Source organism: Centrocercus urophasianus, unplaced genomic scaffold (assembly GCF_019232065.1).
Source record: "Centrocercus urophasianus isolate 14NV4802_14NV808 unplaced genomic scaffold, USGS_Curo_1.0 seq_7, whole genome shotgun sequence".
Lineage (NCBI taxonomy): Eukaryota > Metazoa > Chordata > Aves > Galliformes > Phasianidae > Centrocercus > Centrocercus urophasianus.
The window spans coordinates 5,344,298-5,362,623 of NW_024885310.1; the positions used below are offsets into that span (position 1 = coordinate 5,344,298).

The 18,326-nt window shown below is 47.4% G+C and overlaps 1 protein-coding gene across 1 annotated transcript in view; it reads left to right on the top strand.

Annotated features, from left to right (window-relative positions):
* The first annotated feature begins 1,558 nt into the window (after positions 1–1,558).
* LGR4 (leucine rich repeat containing G protein-coupled receptor 4) overlaps positions 1,559–18,326 on the top strand; it is a 59,020-nt gene continuing 42,252 nt past the window's right edge. Inside the window, exon 1 of the mRNA XM_042837253.1 lies at positions 1,559–1,969. Within this exon, the coding sequence (XP_042693187.1) occupies positions 1,785–1,969 (185 nt within the window). The 5' untranslated portion in view covers positions 1,559–1,784. The remainder of the gene's footprint in view (positions 1,970–18,326) is intronic.

The following is an 18,326-nucleotide window of genomic DNA, read 5'->3' on the forward strand; positions in this document are numbered from 1 at the left end:
ATCAGTGAGCGGTCTGCTTGTTCTACACCAAAAGTGTATTTGAAGTGTGCCCAGAGCCTTTGGAAAGCATCGATGTTGGTACGTGTCAAATGCTGTGTGTGCACCAGGCAGAAGCATCTTGTGATCTTCTTTTGGCCTTCGTGATGATCTCAAAGCCTGAAGAATTCGTTGCAGCTTTTACATACCTTTCTATTTTCTAAGTAGAGAGAAGGGTAGAGAATGCATCAGATAAATGTTTCCAAGATTCCCAAGGTGGAGGAAGGTCTGGAGACTTTCTTGTCTGGGTTTGGTTCTGCAGCATACGTTCTACCTGTGCGTGCTGGAGCCAAGCCGTGGGATAAGCTCTGCTTGGCAGGGGCTGCAGGTTGGCAGAGGAGACATGAACAACTGACAGGAAAGTGACTGTGTTCACTTGGAGAACAGATCTGTGACACTAACAGCTTTTTGGTTTGTTGTGCAAGCGCAGCTACTCTGGCATTAACTTCACACTGTAGAGCAAAATTTGAGTTTCTTTACATCACAAGGCAGAAGGAAACAGTGATGGCAGTGCACTGAATTGGGGTGTGCTTGATAAAGGGCTTCAAAGGGTTTTATTGCTGACTGGTGCCACCGCTGGATTCTGCTCCGCTCCAGGTGGTTCTGTCACTGGAACGTGCCCATGGGCCTCGGGCTTCATTTTGGAGGATGCGTGTTGGAACTGAGGGTTATTTGAGACCTGAGCTTTCAACTGCGATAATTCTGAAGTGCAATTTTTGGTGACACCTGGTGTTGGATAAAATGTACCCGTTATCTGCAGGTCCTGCAGCCATTCTGTGCGGGCAGTGGAGTGAGACAGTCGGCACAGGGTACGCGGTCAACTGTTCTTTTCCAGATGGAAAAACAATTGCTTTCATTTGTTTTGGTTTGGATGTTGTGTGGATCCGTGTGCAGGACACGGCTCTTTTTAATGCCCCCCTCTCCAGCGCTGGGTACAAACACAGGGCACAACCAAGAGCTTGAGGACGCGCGTGGTCTTATTTCCCTTCTTTCTCTCGGAAACGAGAGAGCGGGAAGCTGAGGGCGGGGCGGCGCGACTCCGTGTCGAGGCGTCGACCGCGCCTCCACAGCCCGCGTGGAGATGCGAGGGAGCGGCAGGGCGCGCTCTAACCGCCGGGCGGGCGGTCCGGCAGGTCGCCGGAGGTCCGCTCGGCTCGGCGCCGCCCTCACGGCGGTGTCCCCGGCTCCCGCGCCACCGCCTGAGGCGCCCGGCTCCCGCCGCACCGCGCCGCCGGGGCCGAGACGTGGGAGGCCGAGTCCCCGCCCCGCTCCTCGCCTGCCTCCGCCCATTGGCCGCGCCCCCGCCTCTTTTTGCATATTCATCGGCCCCGCGCCCTCTTCCCACCAATAGCGGCGGGGGGGCGGCCGCCTCGTTAGCATACGCGCCTGGGCGCTGGGCGCAGAGCTGCTGCAGCCGCCGCCGCCGCTCGCAGCGACTGAGGCCGGGAGGGGTGGGGGGGGAGCCGGGCTGCGCCGCGCTCCGCTCCGCGTCCGCCCCGCGGTCCGATGGCCATGGCCGCCCCCGCGCCCTACCTGCGGCGCTGAGGAGCGGCGGGGCGGGGCGGCGACCGGGAGAGCTTTTTGTCCTCCTCCGCGGTGCTAGTTTTTTTTTTTTTTAACCATTATTATTTTTTATAATTTTTTTTTATTTTTATTTTAAATCGTCGCTTTTATTTTTATTTTATTGTTATTATTATTATTTTTTTCTTGCGGCGGGGCCGTGCCGCGTTGCGGTACGGTGCCCGGCGATGCGGTGCCTCGCGTTGCTCGGCCTCGTCGCCTGGGGCCTGGGCAGCTCGGCCGGGCCCAGCGGCGGGGCCTCTCCACCACCGTGCCCGGCCTCCTGCAGCTGCGACGGGGATCGAGGAGTCGATTGCTCCGGCCGGGGGTTGGCCGCGGTGCCGCCGGGGCTCAGCGCCTTCACGCACGCACTGTAAGTGGGGGGCGGAGGGGGGCAGGTGGGAGCGGGGCGCGGCGCCGGCAGCACAGCGCCTCCGGAGCTCCGCGGCTCCGCTTCACGGTGCGAGGCTCGTTCCGCTGCTGGAGGTGGGGAATCGGAGCTGCTGCTGGGAGAAGCGCTGGGCTGCGCCGGGTTTGGCGGCTTCCCGCGTTGTTGGGTTGTCTCGTGAAATGGAATCGGTGCGTCCGAAGAGCCGGCAGCCGTCGCGGATCGGGCTGACAAAGAGCTTTAACTTGGTGTTGCTGTGCAGGTCAGCTCCCACAGGGCTGCTTCTGAGTGACTGGAACCCGAGCAGGCGCTCCCCAGCTGTGCTGATCTTAAAGGATGCTGTTGGTCCCTGTTTGTTTTTCTTTTTCCCTTATTTACAGCGCAAAAACGGTGTGCCTTCGCGATAGCTCTGCGCTTCAATCAGACTCCTGTAGTAAGGCCGCTGGAAGTTCAGCATACAGAATGCTCAGTAGCAAGCTTCCTATTGCTTCCCATTCCGAACCTGCTCCGGCTGCGCCCAGGAGAGCTGTGCAAAGAAAGAAATAAAATCACATCGCTCCCTCCAGCTGACACGTCTGTGTCATGGCAAAGCGTCTTAGCGGTGTGTAGAGAAGAAAGCTTTTTGTGCTCCATGTCGGGCAGCACGGTGATGCTAGGAAATCCCCTTAGTGCTGCTACGGGGCTTGTTGTGATTACAGCCATGGCAGCAGGGTCTGAGCACAGCAGGCTCAGAACGGGTTGGCAAACAGTGCTCTGTGGTAGTGGAGCAAATATATGGCTGCGTTTTGGTACTGGTGATTGAGAGCTGTTGCTGCGAGGCAGCGTGTCGGGGGTATTGTGGTATCAGAGCAGCAGCTCTGCTTCTAAATCAGGAGAGACAGGGCTTGAATCAGGAGAGCTGAAGGCAGGCATCTCAGCATAGGGATTTTGGAAGATAGAGAGGTGTGGCAGCATTGGATATGAGCTGTCTGAAGGTCTGGAGGGGATGGGTTGGATGGAGGAATGTGAAGGGAGTGGGGAGGACACGACCAGGGGTAATTACTTGATGCTTCTGCTGTGGGCAGCCATTTGTTCCGTATAATTTAGGTAGGTGTTTATGTAGCTCTTAATAACCAGTTGCCCTGTTTTCTGCTTATGAAGGTTGGGATTCTGCTTGGTTGCAACGTAACTGTCACCCAGTGAGCTGATATGCCTGGGCAATAATGCTGAGGTGGTGGTGGCTTGGCTTTTGTAGTCAGTGCAGCACATTGCTGAGCCTTGCTCTGACACTTCACACACGTATGCTGGAACGCATTCATCTTCATGGGAAGAAGTCACGGCGGGGCGTGCTCACGGTGCTGCTTTGAGAACTGGAACTTTCGTTTTGGGCTTAATAAGTAAAATAGTGTGAGTGGTCTGCAGGAGACAGAAAGCAGGTAGTTCTGGGTAATGGCTTCAGGGATATCTGAAATGGGCCTGGCTGCTTCCAGGGGCATGCAGGACAGCCATCTGTCCCACAGTCCTTTTGTGAATTGGCCCCACAGTTATCATTTTTGTTTTAAACACTCCGGTTTTACTGTCAGTGTTCCAGTGTTGCCTTCTTTCGTTGCCTCCCAGAACGCTGGATCTCATTTATATGGGATCCTGGGCTCCATCAGGAGAGGGGTGGTCAGCAGGGACAGGGAGGTGATCGTCCCTCTCTACTCGGCTCTTGTGAGGCCCCATCTGGAGTACTGTGTCCAGGTGTGGAGCCCTCAGTACAAGAAAGACATTGAGATTTTGGAAAGGGTCCAGAGGAGGGCGACTAAGATGATCAGGGGGCTGGAGCACCTCCCCTATGAGGACAGGCTGAGGGAGTTGGGCTTGTTCAGCCTGGAGAAGAGAAGGCTGCGGGGTGACCTCATTGCAGCCTATCAATACCTGAAGGGAACCTACACCCATGAGGGGAGTAAACTCTTCAAAAGGGCTGACAACAGCAGGACTAGGGGAAATGGATCCAAGTTGAAGGAGGGAAGATTTAGGTTGGATGTTAGGGGGAAGTTCTATACAAGGAGAGTGGTTAGGCCCTGGAACGGGCTGCCCAGGGAGGTTGTGGATGCCCCCGTCCTGGGCAACCTGATCTGAATGTGTGTGTTTGGTGGCCCTGCTAGGCAGGGGGGTTGGAACTACATGATCCTTGAGGTCCCTTCCAACCCGGGTGATTCTGTGATTCTGTGATACCCACTTTTGCCGCAGGGCTGAGTGTTCAGGATGAAGCAGCCCTCTTATCTGCTGGTCTCTATAACCTGTGTACCCTACAGTCGGCTGTGAGTGATTCCAGAGCTTCATGGGATGAAGATGTCACACTGAGGAAGGGTCCTATTTGACCCCATTGTCATGCAGGTTGTTCTGGCTGCTGCAGAGAACTGATTGCCTTCTTTTCAGTTCATAGGCAGTGCAGAAGTACCTCCCCTGTCTCACGTTTGAGTTAATTTCCTGCTGTGTTTATGTATAAATGGCGAAATTATATGGTACTGTTTGGATTCAGCACAGTGAGTGTGTTTCGTTTTCTTTTTTTTTTTTGCTTTTTGTTTTTTTGTCCCCTGGCACTTTTATTTGCAGAATGGTACTGAAAGGCAGTGGGTAGACGTGAGCTGTCTTCCTCTAACATCAGGTACCCACCTGCTGTGCTCTGCATCCCCTGGCGTCCAGTCTGCACAGCAAGGACCTGGAGGAGGCTCAGGGGATGCTGTCTAGCAGAGCTGCCATGCGAGAAGAAAGGTTGTCCAGACACAGCCAGGGCTCTGGAAAATGTAGCTTAATTGCTGTCCTCCTGAGATAGAAAGGCCTTATCTAATGAGAGGTTTGAAGGTTTTACAGTTACTCTGTTCAGTTTTTCACTTGCCTGCGCAACATAGCAGTGATGTGCTGGCAAGTGATAAAAAGCTTATTCTGTCTTCCAGAACCAGGGAATGGAGCCGACCTGTTCCTCATTCCTCGTTTCTGAAGGGCTGCAGACAGCCCTCTGTCTCTGCTCTGGGTATTCCTCTGGCCCTGGTGCTGTAGGCCCCTGGTTTGCTGGGAACCCTTCTGTGGAATTTGTTGCCGTTTCAAAGCTTGATGCGTATTTTTATCCTTTGAATGTTTTCTGTTGGCAGCAAACTTGATGTTTGGCTGATACCTCTCTTTTCCTTTTCTTCCTCCCAGAAAAAGGCCCGGCGCCCCACCGTAACAGATGATTTGTCAGGTATTTGGTGTTTGTTTTGCACGTTGAGGTCACGTATTTCAGCCATGTGTCATTTCTTCTTGGGTGCTCACTGGCAGGGGCTCGTAAATGTGACTTGGGGAACAGATATCGAGATAAGTCTGTAGCGTGGAAAAAAAAACAGCCACCACAACTGGACTTCAGTGCAAGCAGGTTTGTGCTGGTAAATAATTAGCTCTTCAGTTCTCGAGAGGAATTTGCTGGTGACTCTCCGCCTGAGATGGAAAATATGGAAGCTGTAGTAGAACGGCTCAAAAACAAAACAAAACCCAAAGAAACTTCCTCCGCAAGGATCTTTATTTGTTTTGTATTCTACATCTAAGCCAGCAATTTTGCAGGACACAAGCTCTTATTTACCCAGAGAAAATTACTGGCCTGGATTTCAGAAGGGCTGAGCACCCTTCCTCCTTTTCAGAGGGAGCGGGAGCTCGGTGAGGGTCTCCCTGTGTCTGCTTGTGCTCTTTCCTCCTTTCTGCTGCCCTGGTGCTCATTCCTGAAGCTCATCCTCATGTTGGGAACGGGCATGAGCTCATGTGGTGTTTATGGTCTGGAGAATTTGCAAACAGCTCAGGTTTGCCTGCTGCTTGTTTTGCAAATAAGCGAGGCAGCAAGGTGGCTGCCAGCTGGTTAGCCTCAGCGTTGCTCAGTTAGGAGGACTGAGTTTTTGGGCTGCAGCTTAGTGGGTTTGGGGGTTTTTGGGGATGACAGGAGGTCTGAAATAGCTGGGGAAAGAACTGGAGAAATCTGCATTATCCTAGAAATAGGTGACAGAGGTGGGAGAGGATTGGCAGGATAGGGTAGGACAGAAGAAACCATCCCTACATGGCAAAAAGAAATCTGTCAGCTCAGGCGCTGAGGATTTAGATGTTAGGAGACCCATGCAAACAGAGCCTTCAGCAGCATTTCCCACGTTAGAAGTCCTGGCTGTCCTCCCTACCTGGTTGGCTCACCATCTGCTGCGGCACTGACCCAGGATTTGGCTATAGGGAAATCCTCTTGGGTAGTATTTCATACCTGCCTTTCAAATACTGCTGCAGTTTTTTTGATAAGATATTTTCTAACTATTGTCTGAACAGTTCGGGTTATGTGGTATTGGTTTTTTTGGGTTCCCTTGGACCCCCTTTTGGAAACGTGGCTGCGGTTGTTAGCGTTCCCTTTGTGACTCAGAGGCAGCCAGTGGTGGTGGGCGCAGAACTGGGTGCAGTTGTGAACATCAAGGTAGTTTGGTCAGGGCTGGGGCTCTGAGCACCTGCTGGAGCTTTGGGTGTCTGTGCAATGTAGGGGAGTCCCACTAGGTGACCTGTAAAGGTCCCTTCGCACTCATTCAAATGGGGAGCATCTACCATGTGTTGGTGCCCAGAAAGTGTAATTAAATCATGCAGAAATGGCATGTGGTCTACCTGGCAAAAGAGCTGACCTTGTTTTTCAAAGTTCTGAGTTAGTGCTGCTGTCAGTGCCTTGTGCTGAAGTAGAAAGCTTGCAGTACAATCAAGTTGTGCTGTTCGTCATATGTATCTCTTACAACCATGATCTCAAAAATAATGGGCAAGACAACTGCAAAACATTTATCCTATAGAAGGAGGTTTCTTTTGTTTCTCAGGTGATGCCAGTTGGAGGCAGAGCTGGATGTCTGCTGGTATGACACAAGATCATTCCTATGAGGCATTATCAGCTCTCTTGTTGAAATGGGATCCTCAGCGTACCAATAGGTTTTGTTGTTGTTCAGGTCTAATATTGATAATTACACATTTAATTAAACCTCTTGCTTTAAAGTATTGAAGGTGATTTTGTTCAGGATTAAAATAAAAAAAAAGAGCCCAAGCTATTATGAGACATAAGAAACTCTTTAAAACTCAGCATCTTATTCCTGCAAGCCCTGGGTTAAGAATGCAGGAGGAGCCTCAAACCACCCATATGTGGTCTGCAGAAGCTGTACAGAAGGTGCTGCCTTCTGGTAAGGAAAGAAGTGCTAATTCTTTTCCTTGAGGAAAAAATGGAAAGAATTTGCAAAGTTGTGAAGAGTGCCCTGAAAAATCAGGTCCTTGCAGCGAACAGCTGTATTCGCAGCATTTTCTTATTCAAATATGAGGACTTCAGTAAGCACTGTACCTCCTCCTTTTCTCTCCCCCGACCAATCCTGGAGGAGTGCTGGGTCTCACATGGACTATCTTCACTCCGAAAGCTTGGAGAAAATGTTTTTGGACTTTTAAATGGTGCACAATTAACAATGAATCATAAATGGATGTGCAATTTCTGAAGTATGCAGGGGAGGCCTAAACCTGTTTAATTTGGCTTAATGATGCTGCAAACATGGTCATGCATTTTATAACCTTGTCCTGTGAAAATGTGGTTTTTTTTTTTTTTTTTTTGGGGGGGGGGGAGTTTTCCCATTACCTCCTTGACATGTGCACAGTTGCACATGAATAGCCTGACCCAGTGCCTCAGCGGGGAGAGCTGGAGAGCGGCATGGCCGTGCTTTCAATAGGGCTGTTACTACAAGGAAAACATATGGGATACTTCAGTCCTGTCTTTGCAGGCAGCACACAGGGTCTGCTCCTTGGCAGAGCTGCTGCATCCAGCCTTCACTTGGCTCTCTCTTGTTATAAAAGCTTGCAAGGAGCTATCTTCTTTTTTTTTTTTAGATAGAATCATAACGTGGCTTACAGTTGGAAAGGGTCTTTAAGATCATGGAGCTTCAACCCCCCTAGCTCAGGGTGCCCAGGGCTCCATGTGCCTGGCATTGGGCACCTCCAAGGCTTGAGCGCCTACAGCTTCTGGGCAGCAGTGCCAGGGCCTCAGCACCTTCCAAGTGAGGAATTTCTGCCCAAAGTCTAACCTCAGCCTCCCCACTTGTAGTTTAAAGCCATTCCCCCTTGTCCTGTCGCTATCGGATCATGTAAAAATAATTATTTGATTCTATGATTCTAATTGGAACGCTTAGGTTTAAGAAGGGGGAGGGAAAAAAAAAAAAAAGTAGTAAAATGGATTTGCTAATATTGACCAAACTGTTAATATTTTACAGAACTAGTGTGGCTCTTGCTAGGTGTAGAAAATCCATGTCTTTTCCAAGGGCAAATCTGCTGGCGCTGTGCTGAGTGTTCAGTGGAGACTAAATTTCTTGAATACCCAGCTTCAAGTAGTGACCTATTCAGAACTGACTTACTCTTGCTCGAAATCTCTTTTCCAGAAGTTTCAAGGAGTTTGTTGATCTGTTTGTTTGTTTTTTACCATCTTTCCCACAAAACCCTGGTCTCCGGGCCAGAAATGTGCAGTTAGGAATTTTAAGTAGGGTTTTGAGGATAATAAACAGCAGTCGTTCATGGCTTCAGCCTCTGCAATTGCACTGCAAAGCCGACGTTTCCTTTTTAGAATCTCTCCTGAGCAGTCGTGCCAGTAAAATAAATCTGAAGTGTGTTTGGAAGAGAAGACTTTTGTTTAAACAACAGTGTGTCAGAATTCCTGCTTGAGAGTAGGACTGCCTGTACTGTTGCTGTCTCTTCATTTGCACAAGACAATTTTTTGTGCCCTGATAATGAATCGATCACATGGCTGGGAAGAATACCGTAATGCACGTTGGGTTGATGCATGTATCTAAATACTCTGGATTTTTGTCTAACTGACTTCATCCCACAGTTCTTTCAGGCAAAGCACATCACTGAGTCTCGGTTGATTTGGTGCCATCAGCAAAGGAAAATGGAATGATAACAGGAACATCAAAAATGTCCTCTTTAATGCCATTATTTGCAGCTCTGAGGGTTCGGTGTCCTGTCGACGTCTGAGGGATGCCATGTGCAAGTTGTGATTGCTTGGGCAGTGTGAAATCATCTTCCTCCATGAGCTTCAGTTATGCTCGTGGAGAACACGCAGTTAGGAATGTCTACATACTGCTCTCCCCAACATGAAGTTCCCTGTTTGGTGAGAGTGCAGCTGTACGTTGAGCTTTTTCCCACAACCTTGGAGCAGTAAATACTGCTCCTGACAAAACGTGGTATGTGCTTGCCTATGTGGATCTCTTGAATGGTAAACACCCAAAATTTACTTTCCAAACTCTAGCTGCCTTTTTAAATAAGGCAGCCTTTCTTATTTCTTTCCATCCTGTTAGTGTTGTGGTGTTGAGGGTTACGTGTGTTCTCCAGCTTGCCTGTCTTCAACAGGTATGAGCTGAATATGAATTTCCCTGTCGCTCCGTGAATTGTGAAGGAGTGCATGCTCCATGTGTGCTTTTTGTTTTAAAAGCACTTAGCACCCAGTTAATTTTCAGGGAATGTATGTAGGTCATCCAAGAAGCTTCAGCAAATAACAACTGAGTGTTTGTGTAATTAAAAAGGCAAACAAATGCTCTTCTGGTGCTGCCTTGCCAGCAAAAAGGCGTTGCTTGTGCCTTAGAAAGGCTCTCTGCCCCAGATATGCAACTCGTGTAGAAGGAGGAGATGCTGTTGCAGCTTCACCATCTTCTCGGGGTTGTGCAAATGACTTTCCTTGGGTTTCTGCACAACAGCCCAAGGCTTCTGAGGAAGGGCTAGGCAAGTAGCTCGTCTCACCTGTTCTCTTCTGTTAAAGCCATTTGAACAAGATGGTTTCCTCCATGTAATGGTGGAAGCACGGTGAGCACCTCCACTGCTGAAAATCTCAGGTGTATTTTAAGCATTTTTTAACTGATGAAAAGATGCTATCTGTGGAGAGATTAATGAGCAATAAGTAAACTATGTTGGATCTGGGCTTGCAGAATGCAGTTTAGCTGCTCTGGGTTTCAGCACACTCATTTAATTACTGGGTTACTGCATGCTTTCTCTGGGGGGTGAGAGTGTGTGTGTGTGTGTGTGTGTGTGTGTGTGTGTGTGTGTCTAGGGGAAGCGTATGCGTTTATACAGAGTATGAATGCAGTTTGGGGATGCCATGGTTGTGTTGCTGAAACAACCTTGCTGCCTTAATTTCCCTTCAAGAGAATTGTGGATAGGCCTTACTGTCGTTTATACTTGATTACTTCATTGTTAACTTCCCCTATGTGATTTAACATGCACAAGTTTAATTATTCTTTTCTGGCCTAGGGAGAGATTTCCTTCCAATAATTACCTTCACTGCCCTTTACCCTTCTGCACGTTAGTCTGTTTGGAGAAACAGCGTTGCTCAGTAAGCAATTCCAAACACAGCAGTGCCTGAAACTGTCCTGGAAACATAATTTATACCTTTTACATTTCATGTTAAGCTTCAGTGCGCTGCTAGGTGTATAGAACTACCAAATTTCTCACTTAAATAAAGGCAGTAGGTACTTAGAAGAAAAGCACTGCTTTGCACCTCATTCTCGTGCTGCATGTGAGGTGATTCAGGTAAAAGGAAATATAAATTAGTAAATAACTTCCATTAATTCAGCCATTTCTTTTTACAAGCAACTGCTGTTTAGTCATATACTATTTAAACGTCGAAAGAGCGTGACTCCATATGAGATGAACGTGATGCAGTATTGCCAGACTGATTGCTCCTGCAATAGCAAATAAGTACATATTTAATTTGGTGGAAATTTCTCAGGATTACATCTTTCTGATTTTTTTATTTTATTTTTTTTTTATCATTGGATATTTCTTCCTTAAAATCTTTTTATTTTAAGGCAGTAATAGAGAAGAATCATTTAGGTAGGGGGGGAAGTGCAGAATTAGTTCTAGCAGCTTTGTCTTCTGCAACTTATATTAATCTGTGTGCTAAACAAAATATATCATCTGATATATCAAAGGGATGGGAATGCTGCCTTCTATGCCGTGTAACTGTACACAACTATTTTGTGATAAAAAGTTCAGTTTGTGTTGGATCCCTGGGATAGATGGTGCCTGTATTAGGATAAGTTATTTAACATTATTATTAATTACAGAGCAAATGTGTTTATAAAATGGACTATCTTCATATATGTGGGAAAGATCAAGTGCTTTGAATGTGACAATGTTATGTATGACTTTCCATTAAGCTGCCGTTGTTATATCCTGATGGTTGCTTACAGGCAAAACTAGAGAGATGGTATTGGAAAAGTGTGTATAAAGTGTGCACAGCCGTGCGTTTTTGTGTGGAGGTAGCTGAGGAAACAGAGGATCACAAGTCCAGTTTTCTTGTTGGTAATCAAAATGCGTGCTGCCAGGAGGGCGCACAGCCAGGCAGGCTGGAAATGCAGGCAGATCACTTAGATTGCCTTCCGTGGGTCTCCTGCTTTTCCATCGCAAGTGCATTAGATGTGTTTATATAAAGAATTGATCTCGTGTACATGATTAAACTTGACAAGCCTTAATCTCTGTTGCAAAGAGTGTGGGCTAGATAGTTCATGTGGTAGGTCTTTGTTTTTCATGTAAATACTTGTGATGTTGGATTTGCATTAAGTATGCTGTTTTTCTCTTGACGGTCTGGTGATAAAAATCTACTTAGGTTTAAATAGTGTAGTCATGTGAGTGCTGAAGAGACTGAAGGAAGAACTTGACCTTTTCAATAAGATTGCTCATAACAAGTGCTTCTTTGGCCTCGTTTATCTATAATGGCAAGCAACAGCTATCAGATTCAATTTTGTCAGAGTTCCTGTGAAAGATTTCATTCAGATTTATGAATTTTCTTTTGAGAAACTGGAAAACACGCTAAGTGTTCTTAGATTCTTGTGTCAGCAATGTTAAGCATTATTCTCTTTCCTTCGTATCAGGGGAGAATCCAGAAGGCCCAGAGCTCTTCTGCTGAATTTGGTTAGCACAACTGTTCCATCTGGGATGTGACTCCTAACCAAGCAAGCTGGGCAGATGCTGTGCCAGCAGGACACCTTGTGTGCTGATGCAGCTCGTTCTGCTGGGAACACGGGCACGGAGGAGCAGTCCTCCACCAGCCTGTGCAGCCACTGTGCTGGCAGAGCAGGCCGTGTTATTTTATGCTTTTAGGCCACGGTTGTGAGAGCCATCAGTATTGAGTGCTGGGCCGTGCACTAGTGAGAGACAGGTCTTCCCCTTTGAGTGGCTGGGCCTGGGGCTTTTTTGGGCATGGGAGGGAGAAGTTGAGTCTTGTTTTGCTTTTTTACACTATATTATAACAGTGGCATTTGTTGCTTCCAGTGTAACTTGGGTTCTGTTGTGATAGGACAAGGGGAAGCGGTTTCAAAATAAGAGGGGAGATTTAAGTTGGGCATAAGGAAGCAGTTTTTTTACAGTAGGGGGTTGTGAGACACTGTCGCAGGTTTCCTAGAGGCAGTGGATGCTCTGTCCTTGCAGACCTGCAAGGTGCGGCAGGACGGAGCTCTGGGCACCTTATGGAGCTGTAGGCGTCCCTGTTTCTTGCAGTTGGGCCAGACAACCTTTAAGGGTTCCTTCTAACTCAAAACGATTGTGTGATTCTGTGTGGTTTGGGAGTTTGTTTTGAAGGGTCTTTTGTCAGGTGCTCTCGTTGGGATATTTGTATTGGCACAGTATGAGTTTGGATTGTATCTAATAACACCAGACATACCTAGGATGATGCTTTATGTTCATTTCTGAAATTTAAATTACTTCTTATACATCATCTTGAGAGCAAATTCCTGCTTCATCAACGTTGAAATTCCAGCAAGATCACTGCTGTAACAAGTCCTGGTGGACAGGCTTCCTGAAAATATACACTTGGAGTTCAATAATGCATATATTTCCAATCCCCTTTCTTTTTTTTCTTACCTTGTTGCAGACCTACATCCTATTTCTGTGTAGCAGGAGGAAGCAAGAAAGCTGTGTGACAGCCATTGGGTATTTGTTGGCCATTAATTCGGCCGTCTCGGTGAAGACTCAGAGGGATTTTGGTGCCTAACGTTAGAGGACGGTTCCTGAAAGGCAAGTTGCTTCCTGGGCTGTGTAAATACGGGCACAAGCAGCTGGCTCTTGGGTTAGTGTAAAACAAACAGCAGCCAAGAGGAAGCAGAGAGGCTGCCGTTGCTGAGGCGCAGCCAAAGCCCAGGACCACCATGTGCTTTCAGGAGGTCTGCTGGCACCTTGTCACGCTGAAGACCTCCATGTGCATTGCAGGCAGATCATTGGAGAGGCCCCTCCAGCCAGCAGAGCCTACCTAAGTGTAGACAAGTGCGATTTTCAGCCCATGCTGGGACCGCCAGGCCTGTCTGGCCGTGTCCGTCCGTCCGTCTATCCGTTCCGTCTGTCTGCCCGCCGTGGGGCTGGATGAGCCCCGTGCCCTTCTGGCACATCAGTGGCCGACTGCATGCTGTTGGTGTTTTTTACCTTAAAATAGCAAGGAACCTACAGCAAAGAGGGGACACAGCAAACTCCAACTTGTCTTTTATTGCCGATAATATTTAAAAGCTGAAATGTAACAGTATTTCGGTGGTGAATACGTGGAAATTGTGTATACTGCTTAATGTGTTTCAGAAATCCCTGTTACTTTTCTTCCTTAAATACAAGAAAACAGGCGTGTAATGCCTCATTGAAAGGAGCCTGTAGGGGTGCTTTGTGAGGGTCTTAATTAAGGGCTTTGAAAGACTAAACAAAAGGAAAAAGAAAATGCTGCAGGGTTATTGTTATTCCAGCCCATTGGCTCAGCTAGCTGCCCATCCATTGGTGCCTTCTGTCCATTTGGGAGCTGAATGACACTTTTGTTCGTGGTTAACAGAGGTGAAAGAAGCCAATTATTGGCTGTCTTTTCCACAGGGCAGCTGCAGACGGATTTAACTGCGGGCAAATATGGACTTTTCTGCCACAAGGATGGTTGTGATGACAGTTAGTTTTGTGGAATTGTATGAAAGAAAACAGATTTTTTTTATTTTTTTTTCCCCTCCAGTGACTTGTGTAGATGTTTATTGAAAACTACAGTGAATATGCTGGCTTGGAGTAGGACTGCCTAAATGGCTGGGTTCCCTGCACTAGCAGTGTACTCAGGTTGTGTGACAGAGTAGGATCTTTTTAGTTTCTTTCTTTTTTTTTTCTTTCCCTTTAAAACAAATTAACTGTAGGGTGTGTATTTTATTTTATTCATTGGTTTGTAGTGTGCGTTAACCCTGTTATGGTCGTCAGACCATGCTTAGCTGCTCTGTGATATAGCTGCAGAATGACATTTGCAGCTAGCAGACAGCCCACAACTGCAAGATTTAGGGACGTCAGGAAGCATCTTTGAGCTGGGAACTTGCAGCCTCCTCTCCCACATCGCCATCAGTTAGTCCAGAATGTTATAATGGCCTTTCCTACACCTTTGTTTTTACTTTCTCCTCGAATATCTTTGTTGGAACCTATGCTTTTAGGTCATGTCAATGAAAAGGTTTGGCTGATGATGAACTGGGCTTGGCAACTGTGTTGATCCTGGAGACGTTTGCTCCAGTTTGGGGCAGTTGTAGATAAAGAAGCCATGTCTCGTTCACAGTTCATCCACTGAGGTTTGTTATGCCAAAATCCATCTTAGCTGCTCAGCAGGCCTGCTGGTGATTGCAGTAGGGTGGCAGTGGGGGCCCCTTCTCTAGCCACCCGAAGTCTGCATTTAGCCATGGTTTATAATGATAGTGTGTGCATGTGTGTATGTATATATATATTTGTCATCCGTCAGCTGCTTTCAGGGCAGGGCCCCAGCTCTGCCAAGCTGCTGAGAACATGAACTGTGTGTGAGCAGTGCTCTGAAATTGTTCGTGCAGTGATGGCAGCACACGCAGATGTGCTGGCAGTGAAAGGGCTGACCAGATGAACCTGTAGCTGATCTCTGAGAGTGTCCTGGCAGGCATTTCGTGTGGCTCTCCTTTAGGTTAGTGTCTAAGGCTCCTTGGGAGGTAAGGGTGGACGTGAATGACTGCTGTATTTTGCTGTGCGCAGTGGACTTGGCCATACGTCTCGGATCAGAAAGAGGAATGTAGCTGAAACCAGCATAACTCAGCATGGTGGAAAGCCTTTTACTCAAATTGGGAATTACTTTCCTGTTAAAATGCTATGCCGTAGCTGACGACTAAGAATTACCAAACCCTACGTTTTGCATCTTAGCAAAACTGAGTAGCTTGTTTGTCATTAGCCAGCTCGAGATGCCTCAGAAAGTGCCATGTGAAAGCACATTTAGTTCTATAAAGGCAGTTCCAGGTGCTGCCATGAAATCTATTTTGACACTAGAAAGCAGCACTGTGTGCTTTTTGTTTTCCCACAGCATATAGATAATTATAGAGCTGCAGAAAAAGCTTGTTTTTGTTGTTGTTTTTTTGCCAGAAATAATTTTTAGTTGCATCCAAGTTATGTGTGTTATGCAAGTGAAAAAAATCCCCAAAGGTTGGCACTGTTGTCTATAGGTTTGGTCTGGTTGAAATGTTTATATTTTCTGTTCTGACTTAATCCTATCAGTGACTGTGTTCATACGCTAATTTTGTTTTGCCTTTTTTTGCTTTGGTCTCCTAAAAATGTCGGGCTTACCCAGAGTTCTGAGGCTCGAGTTGCTTTCTAAACATTGGGTGGGACAGACGAGCAGACCAAAATAAACCAGCAGAAAACGAATAAAATTCAAAATACTTGGAGTTACTGAAGTTGGCTTTTTTGTGCAGCTGAATTTGCAGCCGTTCACGTGTTCCTTCTTAACAGAGCAAAACGATGAAGCGAAAGCAGAAGACTTCCATACGTGTATGCATGTGAAAGGATAGTGCTGCGTTTCTGTTGGTGATTTTAAGTGCTGGGCTCTGTCAGAAACATCCATAGCTGTATCCCCGTCTTCTTGAGAGTTGGTGGTGCCTGGTCGGGGCTGTGGCCAGAGGCTGCCAGCTCCTCCAGCAGCGCTGGGCTGGCACTGTTTGTTGCAGGGCCGTTGCTAGGAGGAGCGGGATGTGCTGTCCTGGAGTCCAAAGGGTGAGCCTGGCTCTCTGGGTCCTCGGAGGCGTTGAAGCTGCTTGGAATTGCCCTTGGAGCTGTGCGTGGAGCTCAGCGTGTTGTGGGTGTTTGTGGCTGAGGAGCAGGGATGTGAGAAGGGAGGTGGGGAGGAAAAAGAAAGCAAGATGGGCTTTATTAAGCTGGTTAGGTTACATAGATTGGTGCTGTCGTTAATACTTCAGCAGCGGTTGCTCACAAAAGCTTTTGATGAGGGGAAAAGTGCTTGAGAGTTCCCTCAATAGCTGTGTACATAACATTGACCTTGTCACATGTGTGGAGTGTCTGTATTGGATTTAGCCTTAAATTAAAACTCTGACATGTCCCTAACCTGGGACTGACTTAACTCATGAATGAAAATAGAGATGCATGGGGTTGTAATGTTGATGGTTTGCTGTGAAACAGGATGCCAATACCACCCTGTTTGAGGTGGGCTGCAAGCATGGTGTTAAACTTCATTTACTTAAGGCACGACAAATGTCTTTTTGTCAAACTCTTTAGGGAATTTGATGTTGATTTTGTTGATGATGTAGCTGTGTATTGTGTCTTCTTTAGTTGTCAAGTCCTCATTGCCTTCTTTACTACCTTCCCTCCTTCCTGTAGGGAGGACAGAAAGCAGAAGGGTTATTATTTATATCCAGATGATTGGTCTGATTTTTCTTAATGATCTGATTACAGCATGCTGCCTATAAGCAATTACACAGTGGAACACAAGTCAGCTTTCTTCGTCAGCAAATAGGGTGTAACTGCACCCTGGGGGTGCCATAGGTTGTAGCCTAAAGCATACAACCTGTTGCTGTCTTCTCTTCTCCCCCACAACAAGGCTGCACTTGTCAGATTTGTGCGTGGAGGCTTATGGATTGAAAATTCCTTCTGGTCACCTCGGCTGGCTTCTACAGATCATCTCCAGTTTTGCCAGCAAGTGCTGGTTGTTAAGAATAGTTTGGATGCAAGTCTGCGCTAAGGCGAGCGCAGTATCCCAGCTGCCTTGGAGGTCAATGATGGTCTGTACTTGATGGCTTTTAAGAACTTGGAAGTCAGAGAGTGCTTTGATAGAACCACATGGAAGCTTCCGTGCCCAGAGCTGGGGTGGCAGCGTGACGCGCAGGATCCCGCACAGACCCTGGATGTGGAAGGTGCCAGCTCCTGTTCTGCTCCACCAACACTTCTTCACAGCCTCCCGAGGGCCACTTGGTCCCATCCTGTAACAGATACCTGTGGGTGTGTGAAGAGTGTCTCAGCACAGATGTACCCTTAGGCTGTTTGTCTGCTGTGCCTGATGCAGTCACGGCCACTTTTTGTGCTCGCTCCCCAGGTCAGAGAGTAAGCAAATACCGAAACCTGAATGATGTGTCATTTTACTCTGCTTTAAATAATTTCTACATCTGTAAGGGAAATACTCTTATACCGAAAGGCATTTTGTTTCTCTCTCCAGCTGAAAATAAGCTCTTCCTTCAGCCCCAATCCCACACCAAACTTGTGGCTCTTAAGAAGTGAATGGCGGAGCACAGGAACTTGAGCTGTATTTCAATTCCGGGCTGTGATCCCTTTAGCAATAACTCATTGGAGCTCTCTTGGTTAATTCCACACCATGTGTCAACAGAGACCATTAATCCTACGTGTGATTGCTTAATGGCTGGCCCACTGTGACTCAAATACCAGTCCAAAATAGGTCTTTGCATACAAGTATTGTTCCCTCCAGTATCTTGATGATGGCTTGACTGACACATGAATAGGGTACATTAGAGCTAGTTACTGTGTCTGAAAGAAAGCTAAGACATCATGTTGGAGGAAAAAAACAGGTTGATGTGACATGAGAAGAAGGAAGGACAAATATGGTGGGGAAAGAGGGGAATGTTGCTTCTGTTGCAGGAACAGACCTGTCTGGCATTTTTTAGCCTTTCTGTGGCTGTCAGTGAAAATGTTTTAGGTCCTGCTTCAGCAAAATGCCCAAGGCTGACTGGCATCAACAGAACGCATATGCATTTGAGGTATTTTTCCTGAAGCAGGGCTCCGTGTACCTCATTTCTTAAAGCTGCGGTGTGCCTTGGCCCCCTCTCTAGCCAGGATTTGTGGCTGTTCTGAATGGCAATGGCTCCCTGAGGAATAATCTTACGTGCTTCATCCACAAGTGAGCATTGCCTAGAAAACTTCTCGAGTGGCTGAATGCTCAGGTGAGCAGCAAACCTTGCAGGCAAGGAGTGTCTGCAGCCAAGTGTTTGTCCAGAGCCAGTCAGGGTGACACGTTGAACCGTGCTCCTGGCTTCGTGCTGCAGTGCAAACAAAAGGTGATAAGGTGCTGTGGGTC